The sequence below is a fragment of the Anomaloglossus baeobatrachus genome, chromosome 3, assembly GCF_048569485.1.
Source record: "Anomaloglossus baeobatrachus isolate aAnoBae1 chromosome 3, aAnoBae1.hap1, whole genome shotgun sequence".
Classification (NCBI taxonomy): Eukaryota; Metazoa; Chordata; class Amphibia; order Anura; family Aromobatidae; genus Anomaloglossus; species Anomaloglossus baeobatrachus.
The window spans coordinates 322,306,705-322,333,358 of NC_134355.1; the positions used below are offsets into that span (position 1 = coordinate 322,306,705).

Below are 26,654 nucleotides of genomic sequence, written 5' to 3' on the forward strand. Positions count from 1 at the left end.
CAAACAAAGGATGCCAGAGGATCCGTCGCTGTCCGTTTTTTGATGCAGACAAAAAACGTTCATGTGGACGTCTGCTCCATCGGCCCGACAAACATTTTTCGATAGATCCATCGTACAAGAGATGAAACGTGAGGCCATCCATCAAAATCTGTCACTAATACAAGTCAGAGAAAAAAACGGATCCAGCGCTGGATCCGTTTTTTCACAAAACGACGGATTGCGACTGATGGCAAAAAACTGATGTGTGAAAGTGGCCTTAGACTTCTTTGAACTCCCTTGTTTACCTAGGGAATTTTCAAATGCCAGGTACTTCTCCACCAGGCCCACCAGCTTGTCTGCATTCTGGTGATGTCCCTGGACAATCCAGCATTGCACCAGCTTGTACAGTGAGTGGATGAATCAATCCATCATGACCCTCTTTACCATCTGTGTTGGGGAACAAGTCTCAGGCTGCAGCTATTTTTGCACCAAGTGGAGGAGGTCAAACATTTGGGACCCGGGAGGCTTTTCCCTCTGGTTATCCCCAGTGGTGCCCTGACTCCCAGGGAGATACCTAGACGAGCCAAGATCTCTGCCTTTAGTTTGCCATACTTCTTAATGTCCTGAAGAGTCAATTCAAAGTATACCTTATGAGGTTCCCCAGTCAAATATGGACTTCCACCCTCTGTTTTAGGGCAAGTTTTTCCCAGTCTGCCACCCTCTCATTTACAGACAGGAACAACTTGATGTTATCCCCTTGTGTCATTGTCTGCATTGCTCTTTTTACAGTTTTTCTTGGTTGAGCATCGTCACCTCAGTTTGTTGGGGATGTGGTTTCACTGATTCCGACAGCCTCTGTCAGGAGAGCTATCTGCTGCTGATGTTGCGTCTACTGCTGTTGTAACCTCTGCTGTTGCAACTGAAACTGTTGCACCAGGAGCTTGTTGGATACTTGCTGTTGCTGCATTTTGGCTTGTACCAGCTGTTTAACAAGTTCCTCCATTTTTAGACCTGACATTTTTGTAAATATTTTAATATATCTTTTCATGGGACAAAACTGAAGATATAATGTAAAGTAGTCAGTGTACAATTAGTATAACAGTGTAAATTTGGTGTGCACTGTAAATAACTCAACACACAGCCATTAATACAAAACCACTAACAACAAAAGTGAGTGCATCCCTAAGTGAAAATAGCCAAATTGTGCCATAAGTGTCAATATTTTGTGTGCACATCATTATTTTCAAGCACTGCCTTAACTCTCTTGGATATAGAATTCACTAGATCTTCAGAGGAGCCACTGGAATCCTCTTCCATCCTCTATGACAACATCACGGAGCTGGTAGATGTTAGAGACCTTGTGCTCCTCCTCCTCCTTCTGTTTGAGGATGCCCCACAGATCTACTGTGATATACTGTGTAATAATTCTTTATGGCTGGGGCCACACGGGGACTACTGTGATCCTCGCATGACACTCGGCTCACGTTGGCAGCACAGCAGGAGCTGAGTGTCATGCAAGTGTCACTGCGACTGAGGTCCGATCATGCGATCGGACTACAGCTGCGGGGGACGGGCCGGCATTGAGGAGGGGCGGGCCAGCGCTGCGGAGGAGAGGGAGGGATTTATCTCCTCTCCTGCATAGCAGGCTATTGCCATTCTCGCACTGCACTCGCATTACACCAGTGTAATGCGAGTGTAGTGCGATTTTTCTCTTGCCCCATAGACTTGAACAGGTGCGAGAGAAAGAGGATCGCATTACACCCGCAGCATGCTGTGAATGTTTTCTTGGTCCGAATAGGGCTGAGAAAATTATCGCTCATGGGTGCTGACACATAGAGTAATATTGATCCGAGTGGAATGCGATTTTCATGCCATGTGTCTTCGGCCTATCAGTTGAACTCTTTGCTTTGGGCAGCTTCCTGTTTGCTTATGTTTGCTTTGTTTGTTTATAAATACATGATATGTTTTGCTTAGATGCCTTTTTTTAAGTGTTTATATTGCGTAAACGCACTATAAGTGCATGTGTGTTTCTTTACCTGTGGATTTTTCGTATTTAATGCAAATCTATGGGGAAATTTCGCACTGAAGATTTAAATAAATTGACATGCTGCGGTTTGGAAAAACGCACCACAGGACAGTTTACACGACGTAGGAAAGGAGCACAGTGTGGATACAATTTCTATTCATCCCATCCACTTTGCTTGTACTGCTAAACGCTGTGTTTTTGCTCAGCGAAAACACACAGAGTCAAAAGCGCGAGTCAGGGTGCGCTCACATGAGCGTATGACTCGCATGATTATTGGATTGCATCACCCGGTGCGGCCGCACACTCTTCGGACAGGAGCGTGTCAGCTGCATAGAAATACATGCAGCCGACCCGCTCCTGTCAGGAGAGTGTGCGGCCGTGCCAAGTGATGCGATCCAATAATCGTGCGAGTCATACGCTCATGTGAGCGCACCCTTAGGCCTCTGCCACACTCACGTGAATTTCACGCACGTGCCGAGAGACACGTATTTCCCCTGCGTGTTGCGTGCAGGTAAGTACGTGTCTCTGGTACGTGCGTGACACGTGTGTTCTACGTGTGCTATCCGCGATAGCACACGTAGAACCGGTAATTATTATACTCACCTGGTCCTTCCTGCTGTCCGCGCTGCTGTCCGTGGTGCTGATCCTCGGTCTCCAGCCCTCCCGTCTCCCCGCTGCTGCTGCTGCCAGGCAGTGAAGTGAATATTCAATGAGAATAATGAGCGGCGGTCGGCAGCAAGAGGCAGCAGCGGCAGAGACAGGAGGGCTGGAGAAGGTGAGTTAATGTTTTTTATTTTTTTCCCTGACATGTGTGTTTACTCCGGCGCGTGTCACACGGGACCGCATCCACACTACACCCGTGTGGTACGGGTGCGGGCTGTGTAACACCCGTGCTGCCGGAGAAAACACTGACATGTCAGCGCTTTGAAAATCTCACACACGTACAAACGCACACGGACACACGTTCCGTGTGGTTTTACGTGTGTGTGCCTGCTACCATAGGGTAGCATTGCTGTACATGTCTCCGTGCCGCCGGTACGTGTAAAAAATGACAAACACGTGCCGGAGGCACGGATGTGTGGCGCAGGCCTTAAACTGATTGTGGCACATACCTTTAAAGATGTAAAATATGTGTAAAAACTACAATGTAACCCTTCTCTTGTCCTTTTCTTCATGTTATTTTATAGCTTTGCTCTTACTTGCTCTTTGAAGAGAGGCTCAGTGCGCTGCATTTGTAAGGAAAATTTTGCTGGACCCAAATGTGAAAGGCAAGTACTATTTCATATATATTGGTCTGTATTATAAAACTGTCAGTTGGAAAATGATATCTATATCAGTTAAAAGAATACGGAAGGTAAAATTTACATGATGCAATCTGCTATTGATAAAAACAGTTGATAAAATTGCACTAGATTTTTATTTACCCAAAATAATTTTTCATTCAAAAAAATCACTTGACAGTGTTTGCTGCCACAGCCTGTTGTCAAAAGTAATCCGTCTCTGGGCGAGAACATGCAGAGATAGATTGCAGGACGCAGGCTGTGTCTTTCTCTCTGTGCTCCTGCATTACCTACTCACACTGAATACAGGTATAACAGAGACATAAGCTTTCAGTTCATGGAAAGCAAGCCATTGGACAATGAGAGGTAAAGGCATGCTGGAAATTGAGAAAAAGGAAGTCCTAACACCTATTGTACAGATAGAGTACTGGTGGAAACAAACTGCTGAATCAGTGAGTGGACGGCAGGTTGCAGGGCATGGGAATGGAGACAATTTTATATAAATGTACCTAAAGAAGTTTTAACCTGAGCTTGTTATGTGAAAGCCAACACTCAGACCCCACTAAAGTAGCACTGAAAAATAAAATTTGTACAAAACTTTGAACTTAAAAATTATGATAAAAGGTAGAGGTTTACTTTACACATTCCTTTGGTAAAAGTGTAAGAGAACTAACTAATCATGTCACACTTCTATAGTTATCATGTTGAGGTCATATCCTTTTCTCTGCAGTTTGACCACAGATGGGTGATCTTTTTACCCCAGAAATCTCCCTCCAGCTGTATATAGCAAATATATTTCTAAAAACATGTTAATCATATCGAGGGTGACACAAAAATAATAACTGAATTCATCTGAACAAGAATCTACTGTTTGACTTGGACTAAATTAATGGAAAGTCCCAAACTTCTGAAACTCAATGAATATAGTAAGATTCTGTTACAATCCAGATGTCTGTAATCACACAGAAAATAGAGGGTAGACGGAAATTCCATAGAGACTACTTCCAAGCTGTATCCATAGCGGTAAACATTGCATGTTAAGAGGATTTCAAATAATCATATTACAAAAATATATCTTTCTGAGTAGAAAAAGCTGTGATCTCGCAAAGGCTGACAATTATACTCTGCTCCAAATTGTGAATGATGGGAGCAGACTATACTATGTCCCTACTCATGACCAGAGAGTTTAGAAAGACAGATCCTTCTAACAATTAGTGAGTACCACAAGTCCTGACTCCTGAAACCATTCCAACAATTAGTGAGTACCACAGGTCCTGACTCCTGAAACCATTCAAACAATTAGTGAGTACCTAAAGTCCTGGCTCCTGAAACCATTCTAACAATTAGTGAGTACCACAAGTCCTGACTCCTGAAACCATTCCAACAATTAGTGAGTACCACAGGTCCTGACTCCTGAAACCATTCCAACAATTAGTGAGTACCACAGGTCCTGACTCCTGAAACCATTCCAACAATTAGTGAGTACCACAGGTCCTGACTCCTGAAACCATTCCAACAATTAGTGAGTACCACAAGTCCTGACTCCTGAAACCATTCCAATAATTAGTGAGTACCACAAGTCCTGACTCCTGAAACCATTCCAACAATTATTGAGTACCACAAGTCCTGACTCCTGAAACCATTCCAACAATTAGTGAGTACCACAAGTCCTGACTCCTGAAACCATTCCAATAATTAGTGAGTACCACAAGTCCTGACTCCTGAAACCATTCCAACAATTATTGAGTACCACAAGTCCTGACTCCTGAAACCATTCCAACAATTAGTGAGTACCACAAATCCTGGCTCCTGAAACCATTCTAATAATTAGTGAGTACCACAAGTCCTGGCTCCTGAAACCATTCTAAAAATTAGTGAGTACCACCAATCTTGGCTCCTAAAACAATTCCAGCAATTAGTGAGTACCTCACGTTCTTATTAGTACCCCAAGTCCTGGGCTTCTGAAACAATTCTAATGATTAGTGAGTGCCACAAGTCCTAGCTGCTGAAACCATAAGTGTTACGTGTCTAGAAAGATGTGGGTAGCAATTAGAAATGACAGTAACCCCATAGCAAGGTTGAAATGACTTGTGTGTTACTTCTAATCTAGTAATCCCTAAACTTTCTTGTCTTGAGCTCTATGACTACTAAGAAATGTTCATAAAGCACATCCAGAACCTCCCCTACACTACCTCAAGTATTGACATCCAGCTTCTATCTCCCCATAGTAGTGACAACCAGAGCCCCCATTATTGGTTCAATGACAGCCAAATTATCTCCAAAGAAATTACATCAACACTGTTGTGAATACATTTTCCAGTTTGGGCTCCCTCTTTTGGTCAGTGCTGGCGGTGCAGTTGACTTGTTGAATGGGAGCCAGACACCTGTGGAGGACTGGCAATCAGGTCATTCAGATTGGGCCTATATAACTGAGTAGTTTTCTCCTGTTACTTGCCGGTGCTCAATGTATCTCCTTTGTGCTCAGGACATTCTGAAATCAGCCCTTCTCTCTACCAGTACTCCTCTCAGATAAGTTGGTCTTTGTACCTCTGCTTATTGTTTCCACTTTCTTGTAGTTTTTTATGTTTTAATACTAATGCTTGATTCCTGATTTTGCCTGTGTGGAGTTCTTGGTGGAGTGGGATCATTCCCTGCTGGGAGTGTCTGTATACCTAGCTCCATGTTCTGCTATGTATTGTGTTTTGTCATGCTTGGTATTAAATTCAGTCCCTCATCTATATTAGTGTTTTTTGGATCCCAGTAACACCAGAGTACTGATATAGTGGGGGAGAGCCTGTGTGGGCTCAGGGTTTTTCCATATCAGGCGTGCTGAGATTCATTAGGGTTTTTATGGCTGCAGACAGTGCTCTTTCTTATCCTTTTCTATACAGATAGTTTGGGGCTCATCTTTGCTGAATCTGTTTTCTAGCTATGTATTGTGTTTTTCTATATCACCGTAGTCTTTACATGTGGGGGGCTATCTATATCTTTGGGGATTGCTCCAGGGCAGATTAGCTATTCATATATATCTCTCTGTAAGAATATTTAGTTCTCCGGCTGTGTCGAGGCGACTAGGTCATCATAGGCTCATCCCATGGCTACTTTTAGTTGTGTGTCAGTGTTAGGTCTGCAGCCCATTAAGGTTCCAGCCACTCTGGTTACTTTTTGGGTTTCCGCATTTTTGATTCTTCTCAGTCACTGAATCATAACACAACACAGTATACTTGCAACCAGGGGTTCCCATATTACCCCCATTTGGTATTATTTCATTAAGCATTCTCACCAGGCTATCACATCCAGCTTCAAGCACCCCACTATCTTGCAGTATTATCTTATGTCCACCTCAGCAAATAATTTATCTCTCCAACCCCAAGGCCAGTATATGGGCATCCAGATCTGCTCTTTAATATTGGCCTACCCACAAAGTCACCATCTGGAGACTCGCTCTTTATATCTGTTTGCTAGACCTTGTGCTAATGCACAAATTAGGCAGACAGTCGTGAGCCACACATCATGGTCTTGTGAGCTACATGTGGCTCGTGAGCCACAGGTTGCGGATTCCTACTTCAATTCCTAAACAAAACATGTAGATGGTCAGATGTCTCAAAATTTGTGGTTACAGTTATTATCAGTCATCGACATGCCCTCTTATTATTTATCACAAAATATTTAGTTACAAAAGTAACTAAACTGCCAAATGCCAATAGATAATTATACCACATTGCTACACATTAATAATGCCTTACCAATGGCACACCCTGACGTGTTTCGCCGTGGCTTTTTCCAAGGGCATATGTGTAGCAATGTGGTATAATTATCTATTGGCATTTGGCAGTTTAGTTACTTTTGTATCAGGTTTTTGTCCCTGACATATTCATTTTTTATTTTCATTTGCCATCTTACTGATCCTTACATTATTCCACATTGCTATCATATTATGCCTATGTCATCTTACTATTTAGGTTTCACCATTCATTTTTGTGGCACAGCTAATACCTGATATTTTTATTCCCACTGCTGGGTGATTGTGAATATTATTGCACACTGTCAGCTTTCATGTAATAATTACCTATGATGGTTTAACATTCACGTTGGAAGCTGTGCATTGTGTGACTATCAGTTATTTTCATGTGCCATATACTCATTTCTACATTTTATAATGCTGTGTATTCTTGTATTTTTTGTAATATAGATTTATTTTGATTTAAAATCAATTGGATTTTTTCTGGGTAGTTTTATAGGTATTGATTTCCCAATGAGCAACTAACGTATTTTTCGGACTATAAGACGCACTTTTTTCCCCCCAAATATTGGGGGAAAGTGGGGGGTGCGTCTTATGGTCTGAATGTAGGGCATGATGCGGGGAATGAGGGTGCTGTGGTGAAGCGGGTCATCGGGTGTATGAGCAGGCTGCGGCAGCGCCTGCCGTGACCACGTGGGCCTGCTCATTTAATATGCACGCCCATCCTCCCGCCCATCTCTCAGCGCTGAAGCCAGCGGTGACAGATGGGCGGGGTGATGGGTGGGGGGTGTGCGCATAGAAATAGCCGGCCGCATGACCACCCCTGGCAACTACAGGCTGGAGTGATTATGTGCGGTTGTATTCACTGCTCCCCGCGCATCATCATCAGCGCGGGGTGCAGTGAATCAGTACACTCACCCATCACTGTTCCCTGCAGCATCGCGATGTCCTCCTGTCTACTGGTCAACTGATCTGTGTAAAAGCGGTGAGCACAGCGATGACGTCATCGCTGTGCGCACCGCTAGTCTCCACACAGGTCAGCTGACAGAGAGACTGGAGGATATTGCGATGCTGCAGGGGAACGGGGACAGCTCCACACTCCAGTGGCGCTGACAGGAGGAGGAGCGGTGCTGCATGGAGCGAGGAAAGGTGAGTATGAACATTTTTTTTTTTTGTGTGCAACAAGTTGACGGTCATATAGCAGGATGGATGACAGTATATGGCAGGATGGATGGGGGTATATAGCAAGATGGGAGTATATAGTAGGATGGATGGGGTATATAGCAGGATGGATGGGGTATATAGCAGGGTGATGGTATATAGCCGGATGGATGGGGTAAGTAGCAGGATGGGGGTATATAGTAGGGTGGATGGGGGTATATAGCAGGATGGATGGGGTATATAGCAGGATGGATGAGGGTATATAGCAGGATGGATGGGAGTATACAGCAGGAGGGGGGCATATTCCAGGATGGCAGTATATAGCAGGATAAGGGCATATACCAGGATGGCGGTATATAGCAGGATGGGCTTATATACCAGGATGAGGGACATATATACAAGGATGGGGATCATATACAAGGCAGGAGGATCATTATCAAGCTGGGGTACCTTAGTAGAGAATTTGGGGACATTAACCCCATAACAGTGTCAGCAGCAGATCCTCGCCCCATAACAATGTGTCATGACCACATTTTTTGCTTAAAATTTTATTTTCCTATTTTCCTCCTCTAAAACCAGGGTGTGTCTTATGGTCTGGTGCGTCTTGTTCTTTTGTTGTTATGGTCTCTTTCTTTGATTGGTGGTCAAAATTGTAGGTTTTCTCCATATAGGAAGGAACTGCAGTGCACACCTTTCTGTTTTTGCCCCCATGGTCAACTAAGCACTCAGAAGCCATGAGTGGTGGTTTTGCTTACCATTGATCAGTAAATTATATAGAAAGCATGCCTGTAACCAAAATTGATTGGGTTTTGCTTTGAAAGTGCTTATACCTTTATACCAGATAATTGTATCACAAATGTATTGTTATTGCTGTCTGTATAGTGGACAGCTGTACAGTGTCATGTGAAGCTCAGGCCTCGAGCTGTCCGTTTACACACCGATCCCACACTATTGCCTCATAGCTTATGGTGTATTTCCCATCTCTAACACCACTATAGTAATACTTAGCATCCAAAAAGATTTAAGTACAAGCTTTTAATATTCATGACTGCTCTTCTAAGCCATGTAGTGTAACCCAAGCCACATCACTAATTAATGCAATTCCAATGCCTTATGTTGTACCCTCAAATAATTTATCCAACATGAATTTATGGATTAGTTTTGATGATGATAGAATAAAATGTAATGTTAGAGAGCACCTGGTCTAGAGTGGCCAGATTTTTTTCCTATTTTATTCCCTCTGCTCCAATAGGTATTATATATTTTTATATGTATATATGTACCGTAGAAATATATATATATATATATATATATAATTAATATATATATATATATATATATATGTACACTACATTATATACCACACTAATGAATAGAAAATATAGTCCAGACATTGGCTAGGTTAGAAATAATGATTTTTATTTGAAATAATGATTTTCTCCTTCACACTTTGCTTTCGTCACAGAATGCTTCCTATGCAGCAATTCCAGCTTTGCAGACCTTTGGCATTCTAGCTGTTAATTTGCTGAGGTAATCTGGAGATATTTCATCCCATGCTTCCAGAAGCCCCTCCCACAAGTTGGATTGGCTTGATGGGCACTTTTTGCGTATCATACGGTCAAGCTACTCCCACAACAGCTCAATAGGGTTGAGATCTGGTGACTGGGCTGGCCCCTCCACTACAGATAGAATAACAGCTGCCTGCTTCCTCCGTCAATAGTTCATGCATAATTTGGAGGTGTGCTTTGGGTCATTGTCCTGTTGTAGGATGAAATTGGCTCCAATTAAGCGCTGTCCACAGGGTATGGCATGACATTGCAAAATGGAGTGTTAGTCTTCCTTAGTCAAAATCGCTTTTACCTTGTACAAATCTCCCACTTCACCAGCACCAAAGCAACCCCAGACCATCACATTACCTCCACCATGCTTGACAGATGGCGTCAGGCACTGTTCCAGCATCTTTTCAGTTGTTCTGCATCTCCAAATGTTCTTCTGTGTGATCCAAACACCTCAAACTATGATTCGTCTGTCCATAACACTTTTTTCCAATCTTCCTCTGTCCAATGTCTGTGATCTTTTGCCCTTATTAATCTTTTCCTTTTATTAGCTAGTCTCAGATATGGCTTTTTCTTTGCTACTCTGCCCTGAAGGCCAGTATCCCAGTGTCGCCTCTTCACTGTAGACATTGACACTGGCATTTTGCGGGTACTATTTAATGAAGCTGCCACTTGAAGACCTGTGAGGCGTCGATTTTTCAAACTAGAGGCTCTAATGTACTTGTCTTGTTGCTCAGTTGTCAGCGGGGCCTCCCACTTCTCTTTCTACTCTGGTTAGAGCCTGTTTGTGCTCTCCTCTGAAGGGAGTAGTACACCATTGTAGGAAATCTTCAGTTTCTTGGCAATTTCTCCCATGGAATAACCTTCATTTCTAAGAACAAGAATAGACTGTTAAGTTTCAAATGAAAGTTCTCTTTTTCTGGCCATTTTGAGAGTTTAATGGAACCAACAAATGTAATGCTCCAGATTCTCAACTAGCTCAAAGGAAGGTCAGTTTTATAGTTTCTCTAATCAGCAAAACTGTTTTCATCTTTGCTAACATACTTGCACAAGGGTTTTCAAGGGATTTCTAAGCATCCATTAGCCTTCTAACACAGTTAGCAAACACAATGTACCATTAGAGCACTGGAGTGGTGGTTGTTGTAAATGGGCCTCTATACACCTATGTAGATATTGCATTAAAAACAAGATGTTTGAAGCTAGAATAGTCATTTACCACATTAACAATGTATAGAGTGTATTACTGTTTAATTTAATGTTAGCTCCATTGAAAAAAAATGTACTTTCCTTTCAAAAATAAGGAAATATCTAAGTGACCCTAAACTTCTAAACTGCAGTGTATATACAGTATGTACTGTGTATATTTTATATATATATATATATATATATATATATATATATATATATATATATATATATATATAAAAATATATATATATATGTATATGTATAATTTTATATATATATATATATATATATATATATATATATATATGTATAATTAGTCTGCTATACTGTATGAGAAATATAGGCACTTTGGGCACAGTCTTTAGTAATAGGCACCCTAATCCTCAGTCTATAGCATTAGCCTCCCCTCTGAATCTTCAGCTTTGTGAGTGCTTACCTGCTCTGGTGTTTGTGTTCCTCATGGCTCCCGTGACTGTGCTTCTCCATGGCACCCTGCTGTGACGTAAGCAGAGTGGTGAGATGATCTCATCGCATTGCAGGTATGTCAGCCGCAAAATGTCAGAGCAGGGAGATGATTAGCATTCCTCTGACCGAAGGAGTGCAGGCGCTGGTATATCCGGGATCAATCAGCTCCCTGTGTCCATGTTGACACGAATATAGAGTTATGCAATCCACCCTCCTCCAAAAAGACAGCAGATTTATTAGATTTTATAACAGAGGGGAGGTAAAACAAAAAAATCCTCCCTCTTTTCGCCCCGTCCCCGCAGCCTGCCACCCTACGCACTGAACCTCTGGTGCCTAGTGGCAAACATTGGCCTGCATATGCATAGGGAAATCAGGAGATCATTGGCCAACAGCTATCTCATGTGTATAGGCACTATCCTTCCTTTATATAGCCTATTTCTTTTGTATCAAAGTCTGGCTTTCCCGCCTAAAGAACGGTTTAAAAAAACTACATGTTATTCTAGCTTAAATAGTGTTCAACACGCGCCATAAAGCTTAGACAGTTGGCTTTCAATAGTTCCAGTATCTAAACTCCTTTTATGTAGTGAGGTTACTTTTGATGCCTAATTACCTTTTTGTAAATGGCACTAGCCTATAAATTGAAATTAATCGGACTGTTTAATGCAAACACTGTTAACGAGACCATTACAAATGTCTCGCTGAAATGGTAAATCATTCTTTGCAATACATTTATCAACGTGATTTACAAAGTGGCTCGGTCTGAAGTGAACAGTTTGTTATGGTTACGTGATTTTTATTTAAGGTGTGCCCCGGGCTATTATGGCAACCCTCTCCTAAGAGGCGGCACATGTAAAAAATGTGACTGCAGTGGAAACTCCGATCCTAACTTAATCTTTGAAGACTGCGATGAAGTAACGGGACAATGCAACAGTTGCTTGCACAACACCACTGGATTTCACTGTGAGCGCTGCGCACCAGGCTATTACGGAGATGCCAGAGTAGCCAAGGACTGTAAAGGTATTCCTTGTTTAGATTTACATTACAGGAAATGCTATTCTTCTAAAAAAAAGGAAAATTATAATAAAAAAAAGTCTAAAAATCTAAAATTAATTCTGGTAGATTAACAAGCATCTCTATAAAGGCGCTATCTGGTCTTCTGTTAAAGGTCTGCAGTCACCCTATGCGACTACAGACTTCTGAATCCTGATAGTGTGTGGTGTGCATGCTGTAAGGATTTACCAATATTGTTGGAGAGAGCGGGCAGTCACGTATCCACAATATTTCTTGTTACACTCTGACTCGCTCAATACACGTGCATTAAAAGAAGGCGAGCACTTTTTTGTGGGCACATGACCATGTATATGGAATTGCATGTTTGTGATCAGATGACCGCCCATTCTCACGACAACACCGTGCGCAAAACACACTGTCAGGATTCAGTTTTATCAGAAAACCAGACAACACTTCTGAGTATTTACTGACTTTATGAGACTGTAGACTTGTGAATCCTCATATCGCACACACTGTGTGCTGTGAGGATTCTCCGGTGCCAACGCCAGGAATGGCGGTTAGGTGACCGCAATTATGCAATATGCATACTCCCAACCAGAATCCGACTAGATTATTTCCCGCGTGCTCAATGCAAGTGTATTGTGCAAGGCTTATCCCGTGAATCCTCACAGCGCACAGTGCGTGCGATGTAAAGATTGACAAGTCTGCAGTCACATAGACTACCACATTGAGTGACTGCAGACTTGTGGATTTAGACCAGACAACCTTTTTAACTTACACATTCACTATACGGACTAAAGTATTGGGACAAGTCTTAATTATTGAATTCAGGTTTTTCATTAAAGGCGGCGTTGCATGCTACGATTTATCTGATGATATGTCGGCGGGATCACGGTTTACGTGACGCCCTTCCGTCACCGTTAGCGACGTCGTAGCGTGTGACACCTCGTGCGACTCCGAATGATCGCAAATAGGTTGAAAATCGTTGATCGTTGACACATCGTTCACTTTCAAAATATTGTTCATCGTTTGGAACGCAGCAGACATATTGGTACATTTGACACACTACAAACGACGAACAACATCCACACGACCGCCTTGGTCAAACAATATATCGCTGAACGATTTTGCGTCGCTTGTGAGATGTGTACGTGTGACCGCTAATAAATGACCTATGAGCGATCTCGGCAAATCGTAACTACCATCTGGGCGTGTCACATTGCTAATGAGATCGTCAGATAAATCGTAGCGTGTAACGGGGCCTTTAGTCCTATTCCCACTGATGAATAAAATTCATCCCCTAGCCATACAGTCTGCCTTTACTAACATTTGTGACCGAATGGATCATTCTAAACAGCTTACTGAATTCCCACAGACAGTCCAAAATCTTATAGAAAGTCTTCCCAGAACAGTGGAAGATGTTATAGCTGCAAAACGGAGAACAAACTCCACATTAATACCTATAGATTTAAAATGGAATATCATGAACGCTCCTGTAGGTGTTCAATACTTATAGTACATAATAGAGCATATTACACAAAGCATTTATCTAATAAAATAACCATTGTCCATACTTGCCAGAAAAGACCCAATAACAGGGGAATAAGCCTTGTATAACTAAGAGGGGTACTGAAGCAAACAGTAACATTAATTTCAATTAAAAAAATCACCTTACTATACAAGTACATAATAAAAACATTTCTGAGCAGAAGCAAATCTGAAAATTCTGAGAACTGCTTAAAAAAAAGTCTGCTAACAGGTTTTTGAGAGCAGCATAATGTAAAGACAGAGATCATGATTCCATTGGTGTGTCACTTAGCTTTATCAGCAGGAGATTATCACCAAAGGACTAGTACTGTGGCTAGATAGTCCTCCATACTCATGGATTCTGTATAACCACACCCACACAAGTTATTAGCAGTTTCTGCCTATGCGCAGTATATAGAGAAAGCTGCCAATAAGTGACATGGGGGGGTTATAGAGAGAACTTCTAGATCTGCAGCAAAGAAAACTGATTTTATCAAAAGTGCAGTAAGCAGCCCAGTAAGTAATGCATCACTGGAATCAGGATCTCTTCCTCTACATTATTTGGCTCTCTGATGGCACTGCAAAAACCTGGTGACAGATTGCCTTTGAACTGAAATGTAAATGAGAAAAGTTAAGGAATAGCATCAATCAGTGGGGGGTAATGAGCTGAGCTCCAAAATCATTAGTAGAACTAAGGGACCACAACCCTCATATCTGATTAATATGTCAGAAGCTAGAAGTAGACATCAATATTCAGACAATCTAGAATAATAACAGTAGCCTGTGTAAACATTTGAATCATTTCATACCAACATCTTTATATTTCAGAATGCAAGTGTTCTACGTGCGGCACAGAATTGTGCAATGACATAACGGGGAAATGTCACTGCAAACCAGGTGTCACCGGCATTGCCTGTGATCATTGTCAAGTGAGTAGTGATGGACATCTTACCCGGAACAACCAAATTAGATATAATACAGTCCCGGGATATCAATACTGGTGTTGTGAGCGCCACTTTTGGTGAAGGTTTTAATGACTTTGTTGATACTGTAGAAATGTGCTCCTTTCAGGGACTAGAGCTCGTTTGTGCTGTAAATTACGTCACAGTCGTGGCATAAATTGTGAAGAATTTGTTGGGTGTGCTCTGCCATGCCCTCTCACAGCTTAGTTTTGCCCACTTTTGAAAATACTTAATGAAGCTTGCAGGGGATTGATGTAAAAATATCAATAGTGCCAAACTTTTTGCAAAATAATGAGTTGCAAAATAATTTTGCAAAATTTCAAACAAGGTTTATACCAGAATTCTGACAAAAACTGATTGATGAATTGGAGCCGATACATTTAGGCAATTAGAACCATCTGCAAGATCCTGAAATTACATTATATTGTACCAATTAATCATGAGAGAGTTTACATCAGCAGAAAAGCCACAAAATACCAACATTTAGTGAAATAGTGAAAATGAAATAATTTATCATTAGTACCTAAATAGACAGTTTTATGAGTGAGGGCTGTAACAAATTAATATTATTTGTATAAGCAAATGTTTTTAGGATTTTCTATATAAAATTCTCAGTTTTCTCAGCTTGCTGCCATTCTATAGGACTCATCATTGTTTACTTCAAACTCAAATATACAGAAGGCCAAAGTTAGAAACTTGGACAAAGTCGTGGGCCCCACATAGTCCTCCATACAAACTAATGGGCCCCAAATAAACCTTCATACAGATTAAAGTGCCCCACATAGCCCTCCATACAGAATTATGGGCCTCACATAGTCCTACATACAGAATTATGGGCCCCACATAGTCCTACATACAAATGAATGGACCCCAAATAATCCTTCATACAGAATAAAGTGCCCCACATAGCCCTCCTTACAGTATAATGGGCCCCACATGGTGCTCCATACAAATTGATGGGCCCTGATAATCCTACATACAGAATAATGGGCCCCACATAGCCCTCCATACAAAATAATGGGTCCCACATAGTCCTCCATGCAGAATAATGGGCCCCCCATAGCCTTCCATGCAGAATAATGAGCCCCACATAGTTCTCCATACAAAATAATGGTTCCCACATATCCCTCCATACAGAATAATGGGCCCCGCATAGTCCTCCATGCAGAATAATGGGCCCCTCATAGCCCTCCATACAGAATAATGAGCCCCACATAGTTCTCCATACAAAATAATGGTCCCCACATAGCCCTCCATACAAAATAATGGGCCCCGCATAGTCCTCCATGAAGAATAATGGGCCCCCCATAGTCCTACATATAGAAAAATGAGAGTATGGCATCGTGGGCCAAATAAAATCAGCCTGCATGTGAGATTTGGCCCACGGGATAGAGTTTTACATGCGTGTTCTAAGGAATCACGTTCTTTCCCATTCACTTCATGGACGTGCTGGTGTATGCCTCTGATGGACATAGAGAACTGTACCCCGTCTTCACCTGCATTATTGTCACTTGGCCATGGACAGATTTGTCCTTCTAGAAGTAAATAAAGAAGGACTCTATTGAGGGAAGCAGGGATCCGGATAAAGTCAATCAATCGATACACAAGGTTTCTTTGAAAATTCTAGATGTTTTTCATTATACAAAGAAACTGTTAGGTTAAGGGTTTTTTTATTGTTTTTTTCTAAGGCAGAATACAACTTTAAAATAAATTGTCACTCCTTCCTAGTTCACTGTGAATAGGTATTTTATGACATAAGGAGCAGTGTGTTTACGCTGAGCTCTAGATTTTATCTCCTGCCTCTATGTTTTTTATTCCTAGATTGGATACCATGGCTTTGACAGTTGTTTGGGCTGTCAGAAGTGTGATTGCAGTGTCGCCTCCTCGGACAACAACTGTGACCCCATAACTCAGCAGTGCAGATGTAGACCCGGCGTAGGAGGTCTGAAATGTGATCGATGCAAGTCTGGACATTGGAATTATGGCCCATTTGGTTGTCAGAGTGAGTATATTGAGGATATTATGTGAACTTGATTTTTTTCTGTAAACAGATATAATGATGACACTATATATATATATATATATATATATATATATATATACATATAAAATATATATATATTTTTTTTTGTATGGTAACATTATCTCATGCAGCAATTACTGAAGATTTAGCTGTATATTGCACTAACATTTCCAAGTCTGCTAGTATTTTGCATCCAGTTAAAGTGAATGGGAGACTTTAGACCTTATTCATGTAAGTTGGAAATAAACAGTTTTCCCACGACAGTGAATTCCATAAAACTTTAGGAGACAAAGCTTACAATGAGTACCTGAGAAGCAGACCCTCAATCTAAAATGGAGATGCCTATGAGCATCAAGTTATTGTTCTGCTGTTTTGCTCATCTGGTGAAGTGGATCCATGAAGCCGCCAGTCATGGAGGACACATGGACCCAGGGCATTGGCACAGCAGGCTAGACAGCACATGGTAAAGTCCAATGATAGTTTGACGTCCAACACCTGGTGGTTTAAAATCCAATCCTTATTGTAAATCCATTTTAAATATATAATGTACAGAAAAGTTTTTCTGATGTGTTTCATGAGAGTACATGGAAGAGTGAAGACTTGGACAAAATGGAAACCACAGGACCAAGGGGGCAAACCAGAGTGAATTGGCAAGTCTAAGGCCTGCGCCACACATCCGTGCCTCCGGCACGTGTTTGTCATTTTTTACACGTACCGGCGGCACGGAGACATGTACAGCAATGCTACCCTATGGTAGCAGGCACACACACGTAAAACCACACGGAACGTGTGTCCGTGTGCGTTTGTACGTGTGTGCGATTTTCAAAGCGCTGACATGTCAGTGTTTTCTCCGGCAGCACGGGTGTTACACGGCCCGCACCCGTACCACACGGGTGTAGTGTGGATGCGGTCCCGTGTGACACGCGCCGGAGTAAACACACATGTCAGGGAAAAAAATAAAAAACATTAACTCACCTTCTCCAGCCCTCCTGTCTCTGCTGCTGCCTCTTGCTGCCGACCGCCGCTCATTATTCTCATTGAATATTCACTTCACTGCCTGGCAGCAGCAGCAGCGGGGAGACAGGAGGGCTGGAGACCGAGGATCAGCACCACGGACAGCAGCGCGGACATCAGGAAGGACCAGGTGAGTATAATAATTACCGGTTCTACGTGTGCTATCGCGGATAGCACACGTAGAACACACGTGTCACGCACGTACCAGAGACACGTACTTACCTGCACGCAACACGCAGGGGAAATACGTGTCTCTCGGCACGTGCGTGAAATTCACGTGAGTGTGGCAGAGGCCTAAGGCAGCACACAATGCAGAGGAACCACAGACATTTTGCAAACAGGAATGAACAATATGAACATAGTCCACTAAGTGTTTGTTATGCCTACTACAACCAACGGGTTAATCCAGAGGGTGACTAGCAGAGGATTAACCAGTAGGACTGAAGGTTAGCAGGAGTTACATGACTTTAGGCCAATAACAGTTATGCTTATAGAAATCGATGGTTAATCCAGAAAGTGACTAGATAGAGAGTCAAGACTAAGAATATGCAGGAATCACAAGAGTTTTCGAAGATGTCTACACAGTGAGAACAGATGATGGAGCTCTCCCACAACAGAACTCCAGAGTCTCATTACCAAGACACAAGTGTTGGCGTTAAGAAGCCTAGAAAAATGATGTTACAGAAACACGCCAGGCAAGTTGTAAAAAAAGTGGAGCACAGAAAAGAGCAGCAGCCATAAGGGAAGGGAGTCAAGCCCAATCTAGCCGGGATGGGTACACCATAGTTATACCACTGAAGGTTATCCAAAGTGGACTACCCTGTGAATAATGATAAATTATAAGACACTGATTAAGACTAGTCTGTATGTAGAAGTTATCTTCTGTTAAATAAAGTTATATGTACAATGTTCCAATCATGAAGGTCGGAAAAGGCATTTGTTCTTCTTTCTGCAACCTATATTTCATGTTAATTTACTGTTTTCCATGCAAAGTTAGTAGTTGAATGTAGTATGTTACCAATGAAAGGTTTCTGCATATGTTACACATTATGTATGCGTGCTCCTTCCTGTAAAATAATATCTTGCTTATTCTTTGTTCATCTAACACTTTCCTGATCCTTCAGAATGCAGCTGTGGCGGTGGACCGTGCAACAATAAAACCGGAGAGTGTCTATTAGAGGACCCCGAATCCCCGAGTGGATCCGATTGTTCATTCAGTAAGATTTTCACCTTTTATTATCCTCTTAACAAAAAAGGCGACATCGGTCTAGCAGAACTGAGGAAGTCTTTTTACCCATGGGAATAATTATTTAGGCCTCATAATGAGAAGAGCGGTCAGGAGTCTGATTTATCTGTGAAAACGAGGCACAGCAAAGCAGTTCCAACCCTCCCAATGGAAACTAAACGCCAAAATCCAAGCTAAAGTATATTTTATAAAGACAGCTCAAGTGCAAACTATATATACATTGAAGCAGAGATACTAAAACTGTTTAATTTTTAGACACTATAAACTTAGGTGAAACAGTCTTCACGACGGGGCCAATTTCCGTTTTCGTTTTTTTCCTCCCTTTCTTCACAGAGCCACAACTTTTTTATTTTTCCATCCACATAGCCATATAGGGGCTTGTTTTTTACAGAACGAGTTGTACTTTTGAATGAGATCATTCATTTTACCACATCGTGTAAGTAAAAAATATCAGAAGTTTAAAAATTGAGGAGCTTTGTCGCCATTTTCCAAGACCGGTAACGTTTTCATTTCTTGGTGAAAGGAGCTGTGTGATGGCTTATTTTTTTCCGGAGAGAGACAATGTTTTTATTGATACCATTTTGGGATAGATATCATGTTCGGATCGCATCTTACAGCATTTTTTTGTAGCATTGACAAAAAAACTTAATTTTGGCGTTCTTTAATTTTTTGGTTTCTAGAGTTTCTCAATCGGATTAACTATTTTTATATTTTGATAGATCAAACTTTCCGAAACCAGGTAAAAAGTTCGTAGAGTTGTGGTGGATGGCCACAACACTATGAGAGAATGAGGCTAGGAAATACAAAGCTCCCAGCAGGGGTGAGTTAACGCTCCGATGTGCAGTTTACATCCATTACCAATGGCTTCAGGGCGAAAAAGGAGATCTACTGCTTAGAAAGGCTTTGTGAAAAACTGCTCTGTCTCAAGCGTTGTCCAAAAATGTAACGTCTTGAAACGGTAACAGTATACATAAAAGCGGTTATACATTAAAATAAAAAAATGGGTTTTATCCCGTTAAAAGATCAGGTACAATAATCTACCTGATCACATTTCCTCACATTATATATAGAAAGAAATTAAAGGGAACCTGTCAGGTCCCTTATGCGTTCTGAACTATAAGCAGGGTGATGTGTGGCCTAGAAACCCCTTCCTACCCATCCCTGTGTTGTAATATTGTGTAATATGAATTTATAAAAAACAAAATGTTTTATAAATTACGTGTTCCCTATGTAAATGATCAGAGGCTCTAGTCCCCAGGGCGTCGCTTCGCCCCGTGGGCGTTTGCATGCTTTCCGTGGTATCATGCCCCTGTGAGTGTGATACCATGGATTTACATGAGCAATGTCACAGTCAGCTCTTTGAGATTTCACGCGTGCGCGCTTACCATTCCCGCAGTCTTGTTATCTGGGTGTTTGCTTGTTGGCTTCAGATGCTCTCTACGTATGGTTGGAACAGCAGGAGTCTTCTGAGCATGCGCAGTGTAATATAACGTAATTAAGAAATAATAAAATCACAAGGCATCTTGTCAAAGATTATTATGAGAAATGACGGCTGCTGAGACAAGAATATAGCTGGCATCTACTGGCTCCAAAGTAGGGGAGCAAATCCTATAAATCCTGTTCATAGTGCCCAAAATTTAAAATAGCTGAAAACATAGGATTTGGATGGAAAAAATTAGCATAAGACAATGTACACATGACGTCCGTTAGACATTGACAAAGATACTTTAGGAAAACACAGGCGTTCCCTAGGCAACTTCGTTATCGTTTCTTTCACGGCTCTGCCACAGCATCTTTCACTCCATACTGTGAAGTACAGAGAGTGGGGGCTTCTAAGGAGAAGCCACCTGAAAAATTAACATTTCACTTTTTGTAACTATTTCAGGATTTCTGAATGCTGAAGGAGTTAAAAGAAGTGACATAAGACAGAACACATGCACATCAATGTTGTTTTGATATGCTGTGTATTATGTTTATTTTATAGAAGGTGCTATTTCAGGCCTCCGCCACACATCCGTGAAAACCACGTCCGTGTAAAACGGGCCGTTTTTCGGGTCCATTTTCCGTTTTTTAGGTCCGTTTTTATGGTATGTGTGGCCTGCGTGTGTATCCCGTATGCTAGCCGTATGTGCGTGTGGAATGTCCGTGTGTGCGTGAGTGAAATAACTGACATGTGTGTGTGTTGTCCGTGTGAAATGTACGTGTGTGATGCAAAATGTCGTTACTACATGTCGGAAGACAGAGTAGCGGGATGAGAATGAACTCGGGTGAACTTCACCCGACTTCATTCTCATGCCGCGGCTCTGTCTTTGTGCCGTGTACTGATTAGCGGTCACCTGTGAAGGATTCACCGGTGACCACTAATCCCCCGAGTGACTGAAGTGTCCCCCCCTCTCTCATACTCACCGTTCCCCGATCACCGGCGCTGTACGGCGTTCACACTGTTCCGGCGGCTTTTTCTAATTTGAAAAAGCCGGCCGCTCATTAAACAATCTCGTATTCCCTGCTTTCCCCGCCCACCGGCGCCTGTGATTGGTTGCAGTCACACACGCCCACCACGCTGAGTGACAGCTGTCTCACTGCACCCAATCACAGCAGCCGGTGGGCGTGTCTATACTGTGCAGTGAAATAAATAAATAAATAATTAAAAAAAACGGCGTGCGATCCCCCCCCATTTTAATACCAGCCAGATAAAGCCATACGGCTGAAGGCTGGTATTCTCAGGATGGGGAGCTCCACGTTATGGGGAGCCCCCCACCCTAACAATATCAGTCAGCAGCCGCCCAGAATTGCCGCATACATTATATGCGACAGTTCTGGGGCTGTACCCGGCTCTTCCCGATTTACCCTGCTGCGTTGGCAAATCCGGGTAATAAGGAGTTATTGGCAGCCCATAGCTGCCAATAAGTCCTAGATTAATCATGTCAGGCGTCTCCCCGAGATTCCTTCCATGATTAATCTGTAAGTGACAGTAAATAAACACACACACCCGAAAAATCCTTTATTAGAAATAAAAAACACAAACAAATTCCATCATTACCAATTTATTAACCCCGACAAACCCTCCATGTCCGGCGTAATCCACGGACCTCCAGTGTCGCTTCCAGCTCTGCTGCATGGAGGTGACAGGAGCAGCAGAATACACCGCCGCTCCGGTCACCTCCAGACAGCTAATGAGATGAGTAGCGCGATCAGCTGCTGTCACTGAGGTTACCCGCGGCCACCGCTGGATCCAGCGGTGGCCGCGAGTTACCTGACTGACAGCAGTCAACTGACAACTCCTTATTACCCCGATTTGCCAACGCACCAGGGCAAATCGGGAAGAGCCGGGTACAGCCCCAGAACTGTCGCATATAATGTATGCGGCAATTCTGGGCGGCTGCTGACTGATATTGTTAGGGTGGGGGGCTCCCCATAACGTGGAGCTCCCCATCCTGAGAATACCAGCCTTCAGCCGTATGGCTTTATCTGGCTGGTATTAAAATGGGGGGGGACCGCACGCCGGTTTTTTTAATTATTTATTTATTTATTTCACTGCACAGTATAGACACGCCCAACGGCTGCTGTGATTGGGTGCAGTGAGACAGCTGTCACTCAGCGTGGTGGGCGTGTGTGGCTGCAACCAATCACAGGCGCCGGTGGGCGGGGAAAGCAGGGAATACGAGATTGATTAATGGGCGGCCGGCTTTTTCAAAATAGTAAAAGCCGCCGGAGTTATTATAACAGCCGTGCAGCGCCGTGCCGGAGATCGGGGAACGGTAAGTATGAGACAGGGGGGGAACTGACCGACAGACAGCTAGAGGGACAGATAAGACAGAGAGACCGACCGACAGACATAGAGACCGACCGACGGGCTGAGGGAGAGAACGATGCAGAAAAAGAAAAAAGACCGACATCACATGAAAAAAGCACAAAACGTACAGGGAGCAAACAGAGATGCGTCCGTGTCACTCGGACGTGCGCACAGACCCATTGACTTTCATTGGGTCCGTGCTGCGTGTTGCGCGCAGAAAACGGACATGCTGGCGTGAGACACGGACCAAAAAACGCATCACGGAGACGGACTCACGGACATAACCAAAAACGCAATTGTAACCGCTGAGATATAGTAACATTGGTGCACGTTTGGCCGTGTCTCCAGTATACACGGAAACGGACCAAACACGCACATGTTTCATGGATGTGTGTTTCAGGCCTCAAGAAAAGTCTGGGCAGAATCTGCCTGAAAAAGTTTCCATGTGAACATACCCTTGGTGGGTTTGGCTTCTATGAATCTGGCAAAGTGTAAGCACATGTCCATTATTATACAGTATATCACATAAGTGAGTACACCCCTCACGAATATTTTATTATATCTTTTCATGGCACAACACTGAAGATACGACACTTTGATACAATGCAAAGTAGTCAGTGTACAACTTGTTTAACAGAGGAACTTTGGGGTGTCCTCTAAATAGCTAAACATACAGCCATTAATGTCTAAACTGCTGCCAACTAAATGAATACACCCCTAAGTGAAAATGGCCAACTTGTGCCCAGTTATCCATTTTTCCTCTCCGGTGTCATGTGATTCATTACTGTTACAAGGTCTCAGGTGTGAATAGGGAGGCAGGTGTGTTACATTTGGTGTTATCACTCACACACTCTCTCATACTGGTCACTGGACGTTCAACATGGCACCTCATGGCAAAAAAATCTCTGATGATCTGAATAAAAGAATTGTTGCTCTACATATAGATCACCTAGGCTAAAAGAAGATTGCCAACGCCCTGGATCTGACCTGCAGCACAATGGCCAAGACCATACAGCAGCATGATCTCCTCCCTTTATATTCCAATATACAATGCCTACAAGTAGTATTCAACCCCCTGTAGATTTAGCAGGTTTGATAAGATGCAAATAAGTTAGAGCCGTAAACTTCAAACAAGAGCAGGATTTATTAACAGATGCATAAATCTTACAAACCAACAAGTTATGTTGCTCAGTTAAATTTTAATACATTTTCAACATAAAAGTGTGGGTCAATTATTATTCAACCCCTAGGTTTAATATTTTGTGGAATAACCCTTGTTTGCAATTACAGCTAATAATCGTCTTTTATAAGACCTGATCAGGCCGGCACAGGTCTCTGGAGTTATCTTGGCCCACTCCTCCATGCAGATCTTCTCCAAGTTATCTAGGTTCTTTGGGTGTCTCATGTGGACTTTAATCTTGAGCTCCTTCCACAAGTTTTCAATTGGGTTAAGGTCAGGAGACTGACTAGGCCACTGCAACACCTTGATTTTTTCCCTCTTGAACCAGGCCTTGGTTTTCTTGGCTGTGTGCTTTGGGTCGTTGTCTTGTTGGAAGATGAAATGACGACCCATCTTAAGATCCTTGATGGAGGAGCGGAGGTTCTTGGCCAAAATCTCCAGGTAGGCCGTGCTATCCATCTTCCCATGGATGCGGACCAGATGGCCAGGCCCCTTGGCTGAGAAACAGCCCCACAGCATGATGCTGCCACCACCATGCTTGACTGTAGGGATGGTATTCTTGGGGTCGTATGCAGTGCCATCCAGTCTCCAAACGTCACGTGTGTGGTTGGCACCAAAGATCTCGATCTTGGTCTCATCAGACCAGAGAACCTTGAACCAGTCTGTCTCAAAGTCCTCCAAGTGATCATGAGCAAACTGTAGACAAGCCTTGACATGACGCTTTGAAAGTAAAGGTACCTTACGGGCTCGTCTGGAACGGAGACCATTGCGGTGGAGTACGTTACTTATGGTATTGACTGAAACCAATGTCCCCACTGCCATGAGATCTTCCCGGAGCTCCTTCCTTGTTGTCCTTGGGTTAGCCTTGACTCTTTAGACAAGCCTGGCCTCGGCACGGGTGGAAACTTTCAAAGGCTGTCCAGGCCGTGGAAGGCTAACAGTAGTTCCATAAGCCTTCCACTTCCGGATGATGCTCCCAACAGTGGAGACAGATAGGCCCAACTCCTTGGAAAGGGTTTTGTACCCCTTGCCAGCCTTGTGACCCTCCACGATCTTGTCTCTGATGGCCTTGGAATGCTCCTTTGTCTTTCCTATGTTGACCAAGTATGAGTGCTGTTCACAAGTTTGGGGAGGGTCTTAATTAGTCAGAAAAGGCTGGAAAAAGAGATAATTAATACAAACATGTGAAGCTCATTGTTCTTTGTGCCTGAAATACTTCTTAATACTTTAGGGGAACCAAACAGAATTCTGGTGGATTGAGGGGTTGAATAATAAATGACCCTCTGAATAAACTTTTCACAATTTAAAAAAAAAAGAAATAACAATCTTTTTTGCTGCAGTGCATTTCACACTTCCAGGCTGATCTACAGTCCAAATGTCACAATGCCAAGTTAATTCCGAATGTGTAAACCTGCTAAATCTGCAGGGGGTTGAATACTACTTGTAGGCACTGTAACTATCCCAAACACACCTCCAGGATGACCACTGCCTTGCTAAAGAAACTGGGGGTAAAGGTGCTGGACTTGCTTACCATATCTCCAAACCTAAATCCGATTGAGCATCTGTTGGGCCTCCTTAAACAGAAGGTGGAAGAGGGCAAGGTCTATAACATCTACCAGCTGCGTGATCTCAGGAGTAGAAGAGGATTCCAGTGGATCATGTGAAGCTCTAGTGAACTCCAAGCCCAAGAGAGTTAAGACAGTGCTTGAAAATAATGGTGGCCGCACAAAATATTGACACTTTAGGCACAATTTTGTCATTTTCACTTAGGGGTGTACTCCTTTTTGTTGCCTGCGGTTTAAATATTAATGGTTGTTTGTTGAATTATTTAGAGGGCAAACCAAATTTACAGTGTTATACAAGCTGTACATTTTACATTGTATATTCACTGTTTTCACATGAAAAGATATAATAAAATCTTTACAAAAATGTGAGGCGTCTACTTAATTTTGGGATATACTGTATATATGTGTGTGTCCAACAATTAACAATGGGGGGAAAAAAGCAGTGAACTAGGTATGTGAGTACATTTCCAGAGAAACATGTTCGATGATTTCATTTAAACCTTGATATTACTGATTTACTTTTTAAAAATCCCTTTTAGAGCATATTATGCCTGATTGTGAATCCTTCATTTCATTCTAAAGTACTGTATATGTAATGTGATAGAAGGTAAACATGTAGATTGTTTTATCTAATGCCTGATGAAGGCACAAGGCTTGCATTGAAATGCATTGTTTTTTTATGAATAAACTGCTATGTGTCGAGATTAATTCTTAAGACGTTCCATTCTTAGGCCGGGCCTCAGACACAGCAGTTTTTCACAAAGCCTTTCTAAGCACTGTATCTCCTTCCTCACCCTGCAGTCATTGGGAGTGGATGTACAGTGCCCATAGGTGCGGCAGATCACCCCTGCTGGGAACTGTGTTATTCCCAGCCTTGCTGTCTCCTATCCAGTACAAGTCTATAAGGTTAATTTAGTTTTTTCTCTCCAAAAATCA

At 42.5% G+C, this 26,654-nt stretch overlaps 1 protein-coding gene across 1 annotated transcript in view; it reads left to right on the forward strand.

Moving 5' to 3' along the window:
• The window catches only part of LAMA4 (laminin subunit alpha 4), a 223,215-nt gene that overhangs the window by 88,147 nt on the left and 108,414 nt on the right, over positions 1-26,654 (forward strand). Inside the window, exons 4-8 of the mRNA XM_075340041.1 lie at positions 3,193-3,273; positions 12,200-12,414; positions 14,764-14,864; positions 16,719-16,899; positions 19,059-19,151. Coding sequence (XP_075196156.1) covers positions 3,193-3,273; positions 12,200-12,414; positions 14,764-14,864; positions 16,719-16,899; positions 19,059-19,151 — 671 coding nt within the window. The remainder of the gene's footprint in view (positions 1-3,192; positions 3,274-12,199; positions 12,415-14,763; positions 14,865-16,718; positions 16,900-19,058; positions 19,152-26,654) is intronic.